This window comes from Bombyx mandarina, chromosome A1, assembly GCF_030267445.1.
Source record: "Bombyx mandarina strain Sakado chromosome A1, ASM3026744v2".
Classification (NCBI taxonomy): Eukaryota; Metazoa; Arthropoda; class Insecta; order Lepidoptera; family Bombycidae; genus Bombyx; species Bombyx mandarina.
In genome coordinates this window covers 4,936,294-4,952,182 of record NC_143234.1, presented here as the reverse complement: position 1 = coordinate 4,952,182, position 15,889 = coordinate 4,936,294, and the positions used below count along the sequence as shown (strand labels likewise).

The 15,889-nt window shown below is 35.3% G+C and overlaps 1 protein-coding gene across 2 annotated transcripts; it reads left to right on the top strand.

The window, feature by feature from the left end:
- The first annotated feature begins 4,887 nt into the window (after positions 1-4,887).
- Positions 4,888-15,868, top strand: LOC114239630 (uncharacterized). 2 transcript variants are annotated; one of them, XM_028169922.2, is made up of 7 exons: positions 4,888-5,025; positions 12,706-12,789; positions 13,146-13,216; positions 13,803-13,985; positions 14,225-14,437; positions 15,016-15,217; positions 15,646-15,868. In XM_028169922.2, the coding sequence occupies exons 1-7, from the start codon at positions 5,016-5,018 to the stop codon at positions 15,723-15,725; spliced, it is 843 nt and encodes a 280-aa protein (XP_028025723.2). In that variant the 5' UTR covers positions 4,888-5,015; the 3' UTR covers positions 15,726-15,868. The 2 variants fall into 2 exon arrangements, with proteins under 2 accessions (XP_028025723.2, XP_028025724.1); XM_028169923.2 differs by lacking the exon at positions 4,888-5,025 and adding an exon at positions 10,938-10,995.
- Positions 15,869-15,889: the final 21 nt, after the last annotated feature.

Genomic DNA, 15,889 nt, shown 5'->3' with positions numbered 1-15,889 from the left:
TTGAAAAACGCAACGCTTTTACGTACGGGAGGGAGAAAGAACGAACCAATCACGGGATAGGGATCGGGATTTAAAAGAGAACAAATAAATTTTAAAATTTAGATACCTAGGTAATACAATTCTGGTTAGTTGTAAATCTGAATGGAAAAATTTATAAAATTCCCGTGGATTTTATTTGTAGCACTGTTATTTTCTTTAATCTAGTATTGTTGTTTTTAACGAAAAATATTGATAAGTTTAATTTTTATAAAGTCAGTCATGCACATGACATTTACGTCATTCATTATCATTAAATCACCGTCTTTTAATAGCAATTAGCAAATCTGCTGGGAAATCAGGTAGGTGGTCAAGAAAAGTAATAACATAGAACACCGTCAACAAGCTATAAACACTGACATTCAGGGAATTTTAAAATTTCGAGAAATTTTATAAAAACGATTTTAAAATTATACTTAATGAAATCATCACAGGAAAACTGTATCCCAATGACTAAATAGGTTGTCCATACAAAATATGCAATAGGAAACTGCACACCATTCACACAAAACCTTATAGGACATTGCTGAAAGCAAAGAATCAACATATTATCAACTTATTTCCTGTCAGACCTTTTGTACCTTTGACCTTAACAGCTTTTGACCATACATTTATGTAAAACGATTAGCCAAATTTACTTTGAAAATGATGAAATATTAAAAAATTTGATCGATATTTTAAAATAAAATTACTACATTGTCATCACAAATATATGGAACGGTTGTTTTCGTTTTTATTCCTACCTTTATCGGATTATTTGATTGGTTTTTTAATTGATTGGTTATTATATTTCTTTTTATATACTTTCTATATTTATTATAATTTTATTTAATTAATCGATTTAAGTTGTTCCCGCCATAAACTCTAACCTTCAAAGTATTTTCAAAGTTTTGCAATCTTCACCAACAAACAAAATATGGCTTGTTTGTTTGAGACGATAAATAGGCAAAGGGAAGAAATGCTATTTGGCCAAATCTTTTAATTCGTAGCCAAATCTGTATCATGAACAGTGAAATACGAATCGAGTTGACTGGGATGAAATGAAGTCTCAGAAAAGGTCATCATTGGTCATCAAGGTCAAGCATTCAAGTGGAGCTCAATTCCATAGATACTTTTTACTTTTTTCTGCCCACCTGATGATCGGCAAAGAGCTCAAAGCTCAAAAGGATCTATTTTTTGTTTCCCATCAACCTTCTATTATGTTACCAGCTGTTTTGTTACGATATCTTGTCATTAACATCTACTGTTATCCGCTAAATGCCTTGAATTAGTTCCTACCATAAAGTACGTCTTACCATAGATTATACTTAGGTTCCCACCTAAAAACTCTCCATTGTGACAGTGCTGAAAAAAGAAAATTTCATCCTTGTTCGACTAAATTTAGAGAATTTGTTGTATTTTGAAAGATTTCGAATAAAAATAATACGGAAGGGGGCCACCGGATACATCACATTATTATAGACTATAAAATTTATTACGTAAAGAAAATCTTGAAACCTAAAATTTTCATAATTTGTGTAAAATTTATAATATAAAAGTATTATCACTTATGTTTAAGCGCCTAAAGTGAAATTAAATGAACAAACCCATCAAATTTCGCATTATGCGACAGTGTCGCCACCCTAATTTATTTACTTTTTGCAAGACGCGTATTATTCAGGATCGGTATACGTCACTCCTTAGACCTTTTCTTGGAATAAATAAAACTGTGTGAATGAAGCGTAATAATTATGTTTATATTATGTAAACCTACAACTAATTACAACGAAATTTATAAACCACAGTATTTCAACAAGAATTTAGGTAGGTATTATGAAGGACCCATTTTTGTTTGTTTAATCTACAGTAAATAATAGCATAATCAGCCAATAGATGGCGTTAACTAGAACACGTTTTACATTTTGTTAGGCCCATACTTGCAAATAAAAAAGTAGAAAATTAACAAAATGATTCACCTTAGGTAATGTCAATGTATTTCACTTTTCTGTTCTCCTCGCGAAAACCGGTCGTGACATTAAGCAATTGCTAAAATATAAGGGTTGAAATAATTTCAATGATAAGCTTTATACATGATAAAATTAAATTTAATAATCTACGAATAAATAATAATACGTAAATAAATGTCATACATACAAATAATAATAAAATAAAAAATTATAATGACGTAACAAAACTTATAGAGAAATAAGAAAAACCAAAAATGTTCTCTCCGGCGGGGAATCGAACCCCGGTCTCCCGCGTGACAGGCGGGGATACTGACCACTATACTACTGAAGACTTACTGTAGTTGTTTAAATTTTAAAATACATACTTACTAAAAGTAGACACAAAAAATAGATTTTATTATTACGAGGGCAGACGTAGATAAGAATGGCGGGCAATCGAATATTATTGCATAAAAAGGGGAGGCCTATGCCCGGCAATGGGTACTAAAGGGAGATTATAATTGAGATAAGTATCAACCAAGAAAGGCTGACGTCTGAAAGGCCTTAAAACTCATGTCCAATCCCTATGTAGCATGATAGGAGCTACGCCGATACCACGCAATGTAGGATAAGGTCAACAAGAAGATAATGAAGAACATAAAGATTTTGGTAATACAAAGCCCTACATTAAGGTGCCTGTCCACCGGAGCGGAGCAAAGAAACGGAGAAATATTAACAAATAAGATTATACAAAATCAAAATCATAAGATTATAAAATTATTTCGTGTACCCTTAATTAAGCGCGGAATTTAGGCTGCCACGATAGATAGGTCGTTGTACTATGAGGATTCAGTTTCTAGCAAACTTGGACGGAATGAATGAGCCACGTAATTCAACCCGCAACATTTACAACGCCTAATTACTGACGCTAGAGCGTAATATATAATCGCACGCGTAGATATCGGCGGTATGTGGGTAGATCCAGCCTATTTTTGGCAATTAGTTACGCGTCCCGCTTTGTGAGGACCATAGATTATACACTTAATATATTTGGTGAGGACAGTCGTCTATGGGCCCGGTAGCCACATAAAATCAAGCGGGTAGAGAGCTCTTTTTTCCCCTACCTATGCTGATAGCCTTGAGAGGCTATTTCAGCTTCACCCTAACATGTAGGTGAGCTCACGGGGCTCAAACTGGAAGTGTTGCTAACACTGGCAAGAGCAGTGCTTCGCAGAATATACCGTCGGATCGGAAAGCCGACCCACTGAGAAGTTCCGGCGAGAAATTCAGTGGGCTGTAGTATCGGTTAATTCGCTCGTAGAGCCTTTCGTCGCAAGCGTCGGGTTCGACTAGGACAGTGACTGGTGAGAGCTCGTTCTTTCTACGAAGCAATTAAAAAATTACGACCCTTATGAAACTTGTCTAATGCTCTTTCTGTATTTTGTTACAACTTCACAAAGACTTATGCCCTTCACAAGCCACTGCTCCGCTTCCATTGCTCAGTCTTCCATGATTGCTTATTACTATGAGTACTCAATTTTTTATCGCCCTATTATTCAATCGAATCCGGAGGCCATTCAAAATTAACGACTAAGAAAATAAACAAAACTACTACAGCATTTTTGTACAGTTCAGGAAAAATGTATACATTTATTTCCTGTTATTGTTATTCCAACTTACATCGGTATAATATTTGCTACTAAAATCTTACTAAAATGCTACTAAAATCCCGTTTACGGGTTCGTCTCTTCAACTAACTACACTACTAAAATACTTTTTGAGTTTATGTTCTTGACCGAAAGATTTCTAAAATCAGTAAAAATTAGTTTAAGAGTAGGCAGGCTTGGCTCTGCCCCTGGTATTGCTGACGTCTATTAGCCACGGTAGCCACTCAAAATCAGGTGAATCGTATGGACGTCAGCCAAAACGGGCAATATAAAAAAATTGCCTGGTCAACCTTTTTTGTGTGCACTGAACAATATAACATAATATAGGCCTATGTCCAGCAGTGGGCAGATAAAGGCTGATGATGATGATGATGATGATGATGAACAATATAACAGGCTAATAAAAAAATGAAGACACCACTTATTTCTTTTAAAAAATTCTCCCTTACGGGAAACCGTAAGTCGAGTTTTTAAAAGCGTTGAATGGCTATGCAGAAAAAAGAATGAAAGATCTACATTCGTTAAATAAATTACAAACTTTGCCTTAGATATTGCCTGGTAAACGCCGCTGAAATTAGTTTATGTTTTTGCAATGCGATGTTATTTCTAGCCTAAGAGGCTATTCCAATTACTGTCGGACCGGTAGGCGAGCTCACGGGCTCAACTTGAAAGAATTGCTGAAACTGGCCCTAAAAAGAGCAGTGGTTCACCAAAACTAACACCGAATCGGAATCGCCAATGCGACTTACACACCGAAAGTGAGAGAGGCGGCGTGAATTAAAAAAAAAACAAACCAAAGGCATTGGGGGTGTCAAAGAGTGTAGAACCAAATAAAAATATCGACGCTTGAAAGGCAAACGTGACTAAGCGACAATAAATGCTTTGTACATAAATGATAGGCAATAACCATATTCGATGCGCAAAAAAATATATATTTCTAGGTCTATCAAAATCATTTCAATCCTACAGCTATTCTACTACGGGTATTTCAACTTTAAATTAGTCTACTGTAAAGTTCATGCATTGTCGCTTAGTCACGTTTGCCTATCAAGCGTCGATATGTAGCATCTTCAAACTTTATTCGATTGTAATAAATAATTCGAATAAGCCGAGAGAACGAACGCTCATTAGTTGAATATTTACACAGTAATATTATGTAGGTACATCATGAAATAAATATCCTACGTTTGTTCATTTTATCCCTATCACTTGACACACACTCGTGCAGTCCAACTATAGGCACGGTTGTGGTAGCACTGTTGATATGATTCTGATGCGTACATCATTCGAATAAATTTAAAAGCTAAATAAGTAAAACAAAAAATTAAAAGTCTTTGTTAATGTTCATATTTGACGTGCTTTAATTAAATATTAATGCAATTTGAACATGCTGAAATGTAAGTACATACAATCTATATCGGTAACAGCCACCAACTTAAAAAATTGAGCTTATTAATATGTAATCTGAAAAAATAAATAACGAAATGGCCCAGTTAAATAAACTTACAAAATCTTTTTTTTATAGGATTCCGTTAATATTTAAGTTTTAAATATAATTAATTAGTTTACCGCGTCATTTTTCAACAAAAACTACATCTAGGCATACCCTTTCTCTTTTTAAGTATAGAAGCTTTATAATATAATAGCTTTATAAGTACAGAAAGCTGAATAATATAAGCTTTCTTATAACATGGAGTGAAAAGTACTTTTATCAAACTAACTAGTTAAACGTCAAAATTTAGAATTCTGGAGGACAGTAATTTTTATCTAACATCTACAAAATATAAATAGGCAAAGACGTAACATTAAAGTCCCATTTTAGTCTGTTTTTACGACCGTTTTTTTTTTTTTTAGTGTTTTGATGGGCTGCATCTTATCAATATTTTTAATTCAAATAGTCCGGTTCTTTTTCAAAATGACAACGGCAAAACATCATAATCAATACAATCCAGTGAATGAAATTCCCCGTCTAAAGGTCAACTCTTATCAAAGACAACATATCTATATATTAATACGTGAAGCAAAAACTTTGTATCCCTTTTTACGAAAATTGCGTATGAAATTTTCCACACTTATAGAGAATATAGAGTAGAAGTGCACAATGCTAATATTTTTTTAAAATAATGCATAAAAGATACATTAAATCAATAAAGAAAACATTACACACACTACATACCATGTATTTGACGCACACACGCATGCATACTATTTATTGTCAAACTTTTGTTCTTGAAGTCTGTGGTTAAATTAAGAATAGATTAAATATTGTTTGTCTTTATTAATATTTTTTATAGTGTAGCCTTGGCGAAATTTGTGATTATAGAAGTATAAAATACAATCATAATAGTGTACAAACTTACAATTACAATTATAGTCGAATTTCGACTACTGCGGGACCTCTAGTTTTTAATTAAAGCGCATGCATTCCTATTTTACGTTAACTGTCCGACGAACAAAGATATGCATTTAATTAAAACCGATACAAGATTTTGAGTGTACCACGATGATCCATTTTTAGACATCCCATCGATAAATTACACATTAAACCACATTAAAAAGGATAAAATTGCATTCGTAACGTACATTTGTTGATTATCTGAGCTTATCGGCTCATATACGGTAATAAAGGTCAATGTGACTGAGTACCGTGTTATAGACATTGGTTACACGACGTTTGAGGAATTGTCGCAAACAATTCCGTTATTATTATTATTATTATGTACCTACAAAGTTTTTATTCTCGTATTTCGGTAAATATTGAAAAAGCCACGGGCTTACGCCAAGTGGAGTTCATTTTCAGTTTAAGTTTCGTTTGATGTTTCGTCCTGCAAAAACTTCCGAACAATTCGGCACGTATTTAAAATTGTGGCTTTTTGCATGGTAAGAAATATATTTTTGGGTAAATAACAAGCTATAGGAGCTTGTTATTATTATTATTATTATTATTACAAGATTATTACAGAACGATCACGATTTTAAGAATAGGGGGAACTTGGCATCTATATTTTTGTAAAAAGCCGCCCCACATCTTTTGAAGTCGTCGTGGCCTAACAGATAAGACGTCCGGTGCATTCGTGTTGAGCGATGCACCGGTGTTCGAATCTCAGGCGGGTACTAATTTTTCTAATGAAATACGTATTCAACAAATGTTCACGATTGATTTCCACGGTGAAGGAATAACATCGTGTAATAAAAATGAAAGCCGCAAAATTATAATTTGCGTAATTACTGGTGGTAGGACCTCTTGTGAGTCCGCGCGGGTGGGTACCATCGCCCTGCCTATTTCGGCCGTGAAGCAGTAATGCGTTTGAAGGGTGGTGCAGCCGTTGTAAGTACCTATACTTGAAACCTTTGAACTTATATCTCAAGGTGGGTGGCGCATTTACGTTGTAGATGTCTATGGGCTCCAGTAAACACTTAACACCAAGTGGGCTGTGAGCTCGTCCACCGATCTAAGCAAATAAAAAAAATAAAAAATAAAAAAAACATCTTACAAAGCCGTTTTCTTATTCGAACTCGCACTGTTCGCGAGCTAAAAATTGAGACACAATCTGTATTTGTGGATCCAGCCGCTATATTAATTGGCATTCAGCGTGTCACACGCTCTGTCTTAATGAAACAACTGCAGAACAACAAACATTCATCAAGAAATAAACGAAGACAAAAGGAAAACTATAGTTTCAATCTTTGCTATCAGCAAAATTGTTCGTTATTGAATTGATTCGATGAATGAAAAAATGGTAGCTTATCGTCATATTAAATTGAAGAATGTAAAAAGGAAAAAAAAACCCTAAAATTTCTTACGATCCGCGAGAAGACGAAGCGTCTTTATGATAGATATATGACTAGATATGGACTAGATTGAACAGATATATTTGTCACTTGATCTCAAGCGACATTAAAAAATTCGATTCGGAAGACGTAGATTTAACCGAAACCCAAAATGAAACGAAAATGAGGTTTGCGATTTCTTTTAACCGAATTTCCACCAGATCTTCTCAGTTGATCGCGACTTCAATTTGTGATAAATTCAGCGTAGCACTTCTCTTGCTAGGGCAGATATTAGTAAATTCTTTCAAACTGGGCCCTGTGATTCGGTCACTAACCAAAGTCAAGCCAGAATAGCCCTAAGAGACTACTGGCTCATAGGCAAATAAAAAAAAGTGATTTCTTCATGAAAAGTAACCCATATGGAGAGTAACTCATTTTTAAAATAAAAATCGCTAATAACTTAAAGCTTTTAAAAGTAGAATTTCGCATTTATAATATTAGTATAGATAAGTAAGCTAGTAATCAAACCCGGAAAATTATAATTTGCGTAATTACTGGTAGGAAGACCTCTTGTGAGTCCATCCAAGCAATAAAAAAAAAGCTTAAAAATAAAATTTAAGTTATAAATCGTTTTTCGTGTCCTCGTACTTTTATAAGCATTGTCCCACAATTTTCTAAATTAACCCTTTTAGTTCTGAGCTTATTTTCATATATTTTGCAGAAATTGCTAAATAATTTTTGAAAAACAAAAATAACCTGATAAAAAACATTACCTTAAGTTAATATAGGTACGTTAAACTCTTTCAAAAGATTTACAGCCTGAGCCTTTGGAAGGATTTCAGCACATTCGATTCGTCTCAGTTGTTCTCAAGATCCCAGGGGCTTTTTCACATCAGTATAAAGAAAGAAACATTTTCATGGACTCCCAACCCTTAAAAAAAACAGTTTGAAGACAAGTTACAAACTAATGTTAAATACTTATAGGTTTATAGATCTCGCCGGATCTTCTCAGTGGGTCGCGTCTCCGATCCGGTGGTAGATTCTGCGAAGCACTGCTCTTGCTAGGGTCAGTGTTAGCAACTCTCCGTCTTGAGCCCCGTGAGCTCACCTACAAACGTTAGGGTGAAGCTGGAATAGCCTCTCAAGGCTATCAGCATAGGTAGGAAAAAATAAATAAAAAATAGGTTTATTAATTAAGGCATTATACCAAAACAGTTTAAATCGATTTCTAAAAAGTAAGAGGTTCTCAATTTAATTGCATTTTTTGTGTATATTAATTACCTCAGAAACTTCCTTTCTTGTGAACCGATTTTAATGATTCTCGTTTTTTGATTGACAGCTGATACTTCTCAAGTGGTCCCATTTACCAAGACCTGACCAGTAGTTTGTGAGCTAACCTCAAATATGCCTACTTATTTAACTTTAATAATGATATTGTAGTTTTATCATTGTCTAACTCGGTTATCTATTCTGTTAAAAAAATGTATTATTTCCTTTATACGACAACCACACCAATTAATCATAAATAACACTACTGGAATATTTTCTCATAAATACCTAATAGTTATTCTCTTTTTACAGTGATGAAACAAACTTTATATTACATTCAACAATACTTACGTATACAGACAACGTAAAATGTAAAATATTAATGGCTCTATTTCATTTAAACAAGCTGACGGCAAATTGTCGTCAAGGCTGACTGTGAGCAACCAATTGCCGTAAATTGATCTACAAATATGTTTTATTGAAGCGGACCTCCAGTCATTGGCAACTATTGCGTTCATTCGTAAATCGATTGTGAAAGCAATTTAGACGACTCCTCTCTTGTTGGCTGATAATTATCAAAGAAAAGTCATTAGAATTTTTATTGCTTAGATGGGTGGACGATCTCACAGCCCGCCTGGTGTTGAATGGTTACTGGAGTCCATAGACATCTACAACGCAAATGCGCCACCAACCTTGAGATATAAGTTCTAAGGTCTCAGTATAGCTACAACGGCTGTCCCGCCCTTCAAACCGAAACGCATTACTGCTTCACGGCTGAAATAGGCCCGCGCGGACTCACAAGAGGTCCTACCACCAGGAATTACGCAAATTATAATTTTGCGGGTTTAATTTTTGTCACACGATGTTATTCCTTCACCGTGGAAGTCAATCGCGAACATAATTTTTTGAGTACGTATTTCATTAGAAAAATTGGTACCCACCTGAGATTCGAACACCGGTACATCGCTCAACACGAATGCACCGGACGTCTTATCCGTTAGGCCACGTCGACTTCAAAACGAGCTATTTCAGCTTCTCCTTGACGTGTAGATGAGCTCACGGGGCTCAAGCTGGGCGTGTTGCTAACACTGGCCCCAGTAACAGCAGTGCTTCGCCGAATCTACCATCGGATCGGAAAGGCGACCCACTGAAAAGATCTGTGGAGAAACTTGGTGGGCTGCGTCTATGGGTTAATTTACTCGTCGAGCCCTTCGTCGCAAGCGATGGGTTTGGCGAGGACGGTGACCGGTGCTCGAGGTACCTAAAAGCACCGTTAATGGATCGAGAGAATCCGTAATGACGTATTTAGGGCGACGTCGACTGTTTACCATTCGGTCCACAGGTTTAGGTATGTAATTTCCGGCGACCACGACAAGACAAGGCATTCCAAACACCGGTCACTGTTCTCGTCGAACCCATCGAATGCAACGAAGGGTTAGTCGTGTAAATTAACCCATAGGCATAGCCCACTGAGCTTCTTGCTGGATTTCAGTGGATCGCGATACCGATCCGGAGGTAGATTCAGCGAAGCACTGCTCTTACTAGCAAAGTCTCCCAGGCTGAGCCCCGTGAGGTGAAGCTAGCATAACCCCTCAAGGTTATTAGCAGTAGGTTGGCAAAAAAGCTATTTAATAAGATTCCAGTACATTAATTCGTCATGGCCTAATAGATAAGACGTTCTGTGTACTAGTCTCGAGCGATGTGATTGTGCCGGGGTTCAAATGCCGCAGACACGTGTTATTTTTTTGAAAGAAAATACGTATATAATACACGTTCACAAACGACTTCCAAGATGAATGAACAACATTGTGCAATCAATACATTATGTAATCAATGTTAAGTGGTTACCGAGGCCCATGGACATCACAATGTGCCTGACGCCTTGAGACACGACGTCTTGTCGGTATTCTAAAGTAACAAAAATTTTTTTGTGGTTCTGATTTTTGTTTACACAATGTCACTCCTTCACTGCGGAACTCATTTGTGAATAGAGTGAAGTATGTATTTCATTAGAAAAATAAGTACCTGTCTATGGGATTTAAACACCAGCACGATGCGAGTACACAGGTCGTCTAGTCGTTTAAGTCACGACTATAAAACAATAACTAATGAAAACCTCAAACAATGCCTTCGAACACGTCTTATTTGTTGCTAAAAATATGTGTTGTAATTGCATCGTTCGTATAATAATAACAGTTTTGTCTCTTTGAAGTGATAACAGTGATAGCGTTCCTAATAAGAATATAACCTATGGACTAAATAAAATTCGATCAGTCAGTTGTCGAACGCTGTGGAGTTTGCGCGTGACGTACTTTACGTCACAAAATGTAAGTCGTGATTAGTTATTTTTAGATACATATAATAACATGTTCTATTTAAGGAAATAATGTTATTAACTTTATATATTTTAAGATTTCCACTTGATTAAACACAATATCGACATGAATTAGATTTGTTCCATTTAAATAAATAAATAAAAATATTTATAATGTTCTAAAAGACGTATTTTGTTAATTTTTTTCCGTAGCCAAACTTTTTTAAATTATTGAAAATACACGATTAGATTTTAAAAGATTTCAATTTCAAAAACGACAGATAATAGTTTTCTCTCTCTTTCTACCGAAGTTACACTTTCGACATGTTTGTTGATAGAGTTTTACTATTAAATTGTATCTAATTAAATCGAACCAAATATTTAAAACAATATCTTTAAGTGTTACACGAAAAATCCTTCTGTTTGATTTAGAAAAACAGAATAATTTAATAGTAAAACTTTCATATAGGCCCCAGAGTCTAAAAAGTCTGTTCTTAGCCTATCAAATATTAAGTGTATAATTATGTTAGCCTATCTTAAGAATCCAGCGAAGGCCATAAACTCAAAAAAAAAAAAAGAATCCGCCGAAGTAATAGGTAAATAACAATCAAAGAAAACATGACATCCGAAATAAACCGAACTATTACATCATGTTCCATTGACGTGACTTGTACATTAATAAGACAAGTATACAAGTAGCGGAGAACGCAAGATACTTCCAAATACCTAAATATCACAGTACTCGTACATAATAATATTATGACTAATATACAGTAAAATGTTTTATTTATATTATTGTATTGTTATTTATATTTAACTTTATCACAGACACAGAAGTCATACAATATTAATAGACAATTAACACAATGACCTCTTGTAAAAACTTCCCGCACTTAGTGATGAGTGATTACTATGCCCTTATGTAGAGTGGCTGGCAAGAGCTGGATTAGAGAAGCCGGTGATCGTGCTCAGTGGCGAGCAAATGGAGAGGCCCTATGTCCAGCAGTGGACTGCTATAGGCTGATGATGACGCCTCATAGAAATCATAGGCTCGAGACACGAGATCTACATTAGGATTGAATGGTCCTTCGAGCCGAAAAGTATGACTTCCTCAATTGACAAATAAGCAGGACGGCAAACATCTGATACAGTTCAGGGATTGAATGACATTAGCCGAATTTTTTTTAAATTAAATCCTATGGGCTATTATTGTATTGCTGTCGAAGGCAGACGAACTCACAGGACCACAAGTGGTCATGGACCATGAACTTCGGTAATGTCAGGGCCACTGCTATGTCGCATCCAACATTATATAACAAAGCCTAGTTGGAATTGTGACTTTTGTGTCCTGAATTAATTTTGTTTTCATTGAAAAAGATAAAAAGAACGTAAGCTAGAATTAGTTGTCGTGTTCATTGACACTAAGTATTTTCAAGAATATGTACTTTTTACTGTCTTAGGAATGGCTCTTTATTGAAAAACTTGTGTTCTGTAAATCAACCTATATAGTGCTGGGGAAAATTAATCTATTTTAGTATTATTATACACACTATTTAAATAATATTCGGGTCTTTTTGCTGATTATTTTCATTTCATTCTACAGTAGTGAATCCGCCTTTGGTATTTGATTAAAGCAGTAACGATTTAAATAAAAGAATGGAAAAAAGGTAAATTTTATCCATAAAATATTTTATATAAACTAATCATCTTTGTTTAATTCCAGTACCATTAGTAGAAGCTATGAAGATCGGATTTATAGGCGGCGGCAGGCTTGCGTTTGCTTTGGCGAACGGCTTTATTTCGGCGGGTAAATATAATTCAAGAATATTCTTGGCTAATAATAGACCAGTGGAAGCCTATCCAGTCCACCCCATATTTGAAACTTAGCGGTTTTCAGATCGCTTAGACATAATAACGAGAGCATTCATTGCCTTGAGATCGAAGTCTCAAAAATATTGCAAAACAGTTCTCTCGCGAAAATAGGAATATAAAAAATTATATGAATACGTCACAACATTAAATTGAAATAACTTTTCGTCTTCTGATTTTACAGCGATTTGAAGACAATGACCATATGTACATACGTAAAAACTCATTGCTCCATGATCACCAATAAAAACTCTAAATGAGGATCATATTCATTTTCATTGTTTTCATTTTCAGGTCTGGCAAAACCCGACGAAATCACAGCTAGCTGTCATCCTTCCGATGTTGCCAGCGCCAAAGCTTTTCAGGTTTTTTTTTAAATAAAATATCTATACAATTCGTGTCTTATTTATAACGACGTTAAAGAATACAATTATTTATAAACAAAACAATAACGTCTAGTTTAAAAACTAAGAAACGTCTCTAAAATAGCTAAACGAATTAACAATAAATTTTAACTTTCTTTCAAATTCTGTGGAAACTATTCAAGATATTAGATGGAAGATATAAAATTATTGTATTATTATCGGTCCTTGCTACTTGTGCAAATGATAATGGGAGGTCCTGAAGTCTGTGAAAATCAGTTCAATGATTCCGTTACATCCACACAAAGCTATTAACACTAAACACACCATAACGGGCCAAAATGACCCGTTTTGAACTTTTGCATTGAAAATGCATGTATCATCTTATTGCTTTTGCACATTTGACGTCATGACTTTTTCTTACCAATTAATCTACAGTTATTACGTTTTACATTTTTTGTTTTGTTTATTTTGAGGAATATTTGTCGTATCCCGTTAACTACCCGCTATGGTAAAAATAGGTACCAGTAAGTGTTGGTATGATATTGTTAAAACTGTAATAGTGAAAATTATTTTGTTTGCATTCCAGGGCTTGGGAGCTACAGCGTTATTCGAAAACATATCCGTGGTGGAGAGGTCTGAGGTGGTGATAGTATCTGTCAAGCCCGATGTCGTGGTACCCGCTCTTAAAGAGATAAAAAACCTGCCCTCGGCAAAGAATAAACTCTTCATTTCCGTTGCCATGGGAATTACTATCGCTACAGTCGAATCGGTATTGATATTATTAATTTTTATATATTTTATTTCCAACAAAAAAGCTGTTTGCTGCAGAAACTAGACAGAATTAGAGTTTCAATACATTCTACAACAACTTTGTTTTTTTGTAACTCAGACCTGACAAGTATGATTCAATTTTTCAAGCGTGAAAATGTAGCCACAGAAAACTTCGCAGACTGGACTGAACACACAGCAACAATTGAAATTGATTAATAGTAAAGATATATTTTCTAGAATTTGCCTTCTGAGGCTCGCGTGATTCGTGTAATGCCAAACACTCCGGCGTTAGTGAAAGAAGGCGCAGCTGCCTTTAGTCGCGGTACTAAAGCCACAGCGGAAGACGCACAACTGACGTCACAGCTCTTCAAGGCGGTGGGTACCTGCGATGAGGTACCAGAGTACCAAATGGACGCTATAACCGCCCTTAGTGGAAGTGGACCCGCTTATGTGAGTGAATTTTGAAGTTTACTTAGTACATTCTTAGTAAAGTAAAGTCTAAAGAAGTTTTCGTGGCCTAAAGGATAAAACGCGCGGCGTTCGTATCGAGCGATGCAACTATGCCGGTATTCGAATCCGGAGAACGTAGGTATACCATTTTTAAAAATTAAATACTTGCTTATCACATGTTCACGAATGACTTTCACGATGATGGAATAATATCGTGTAATAAAACCCGTAAAATTATAGTTTCCGTAATTACTAGCGTTAGGGCGTCTCGTCAGACCGCACCGGGTAGGGTACCACCACCCCGCCTATTTCTGCCGTGAAGCAGTAATGTTGTAGCGTTGTACTTACTATAAAACTGAAAATTAGAATTAATGTTTTTTATTTTATTATTGCTTAGGTGGTATAAATATCAGAGGTATATAATATAGGTATTAATAACAGAGTTAAATGGTTTTTAGAAATCGGCTTTAACTGAAAATTGCATACTTTTGTAAAAATTTGTTTCGAAAACAAGCGGAGTAAATACGGTCGAAGAACTATGCTATATTTCCCATATTATTTTTATTGTTGATTCTTAGGTTTACATGCTAATAGAATCTCTAGCTGATGGTGGAGTTCGTTGTGGCTTACCTCGCGACCTTGCACTTCGCCTGGCCGCCCAAACCACCCTGGGTTCCGCAGCCATGGTCAAAACTGGTGATCATCCAGCCATGTTGAAAGACAATGTCACCAGTCCCGCAGGGTCTACCGCTGAGGGAACATATCACTTGGAGAAAAACGGTAAAGTCTAGTTTAATTTTTTGGGTTAGATTGGTAGACACGGATGATACTACACCGTCACTAGCTACTCTAGTAATTAAATATATTAAATTTCCTAACTCAGCATACTTGAAGCAATTAACAACTGCTCAATTCATATCATACCCTGTGCCTATGCTAGCGCCATTTTGGAGGATTTTTGAACTGTTATTTAGTGATGAAAGTGGACGGTTCTCCTTACCTCTACCCTCCTTTAAACGATACTCAGAAATTGCCTAGCATTGACAATCCAAAATAAATTATTGACAAGAAATATAAGTCTTGAAGCGTTTAAATTACGATCGGATCCTTTCGATACAAATTCTGATTTTTGTTGTAAATTTTGTGTGGTATTTATATTGTAAATTTTTTTTTAATTGTATTTAATTTTGATATTATGTTGTTTCCAGGTTTCCGTTCTGCCATAATCGGTGCAGTGTCTGCGGCAGTAGATAGATGTAAGATTGTAAAAAAACAATTGAACGATTAGACCGCATAATTATCTACAAATGATCTAGTTTAGTTTACCAAAAAACTTGTGAAAATTTTCGAACACATGTGTAAGAGATGAACGAGATGTGTTAGAGAATATAAATGTTTTTGTGAGAAAATAAATAATGAAATTTAAACCCACTATTTGTTTTTTTTAACCTG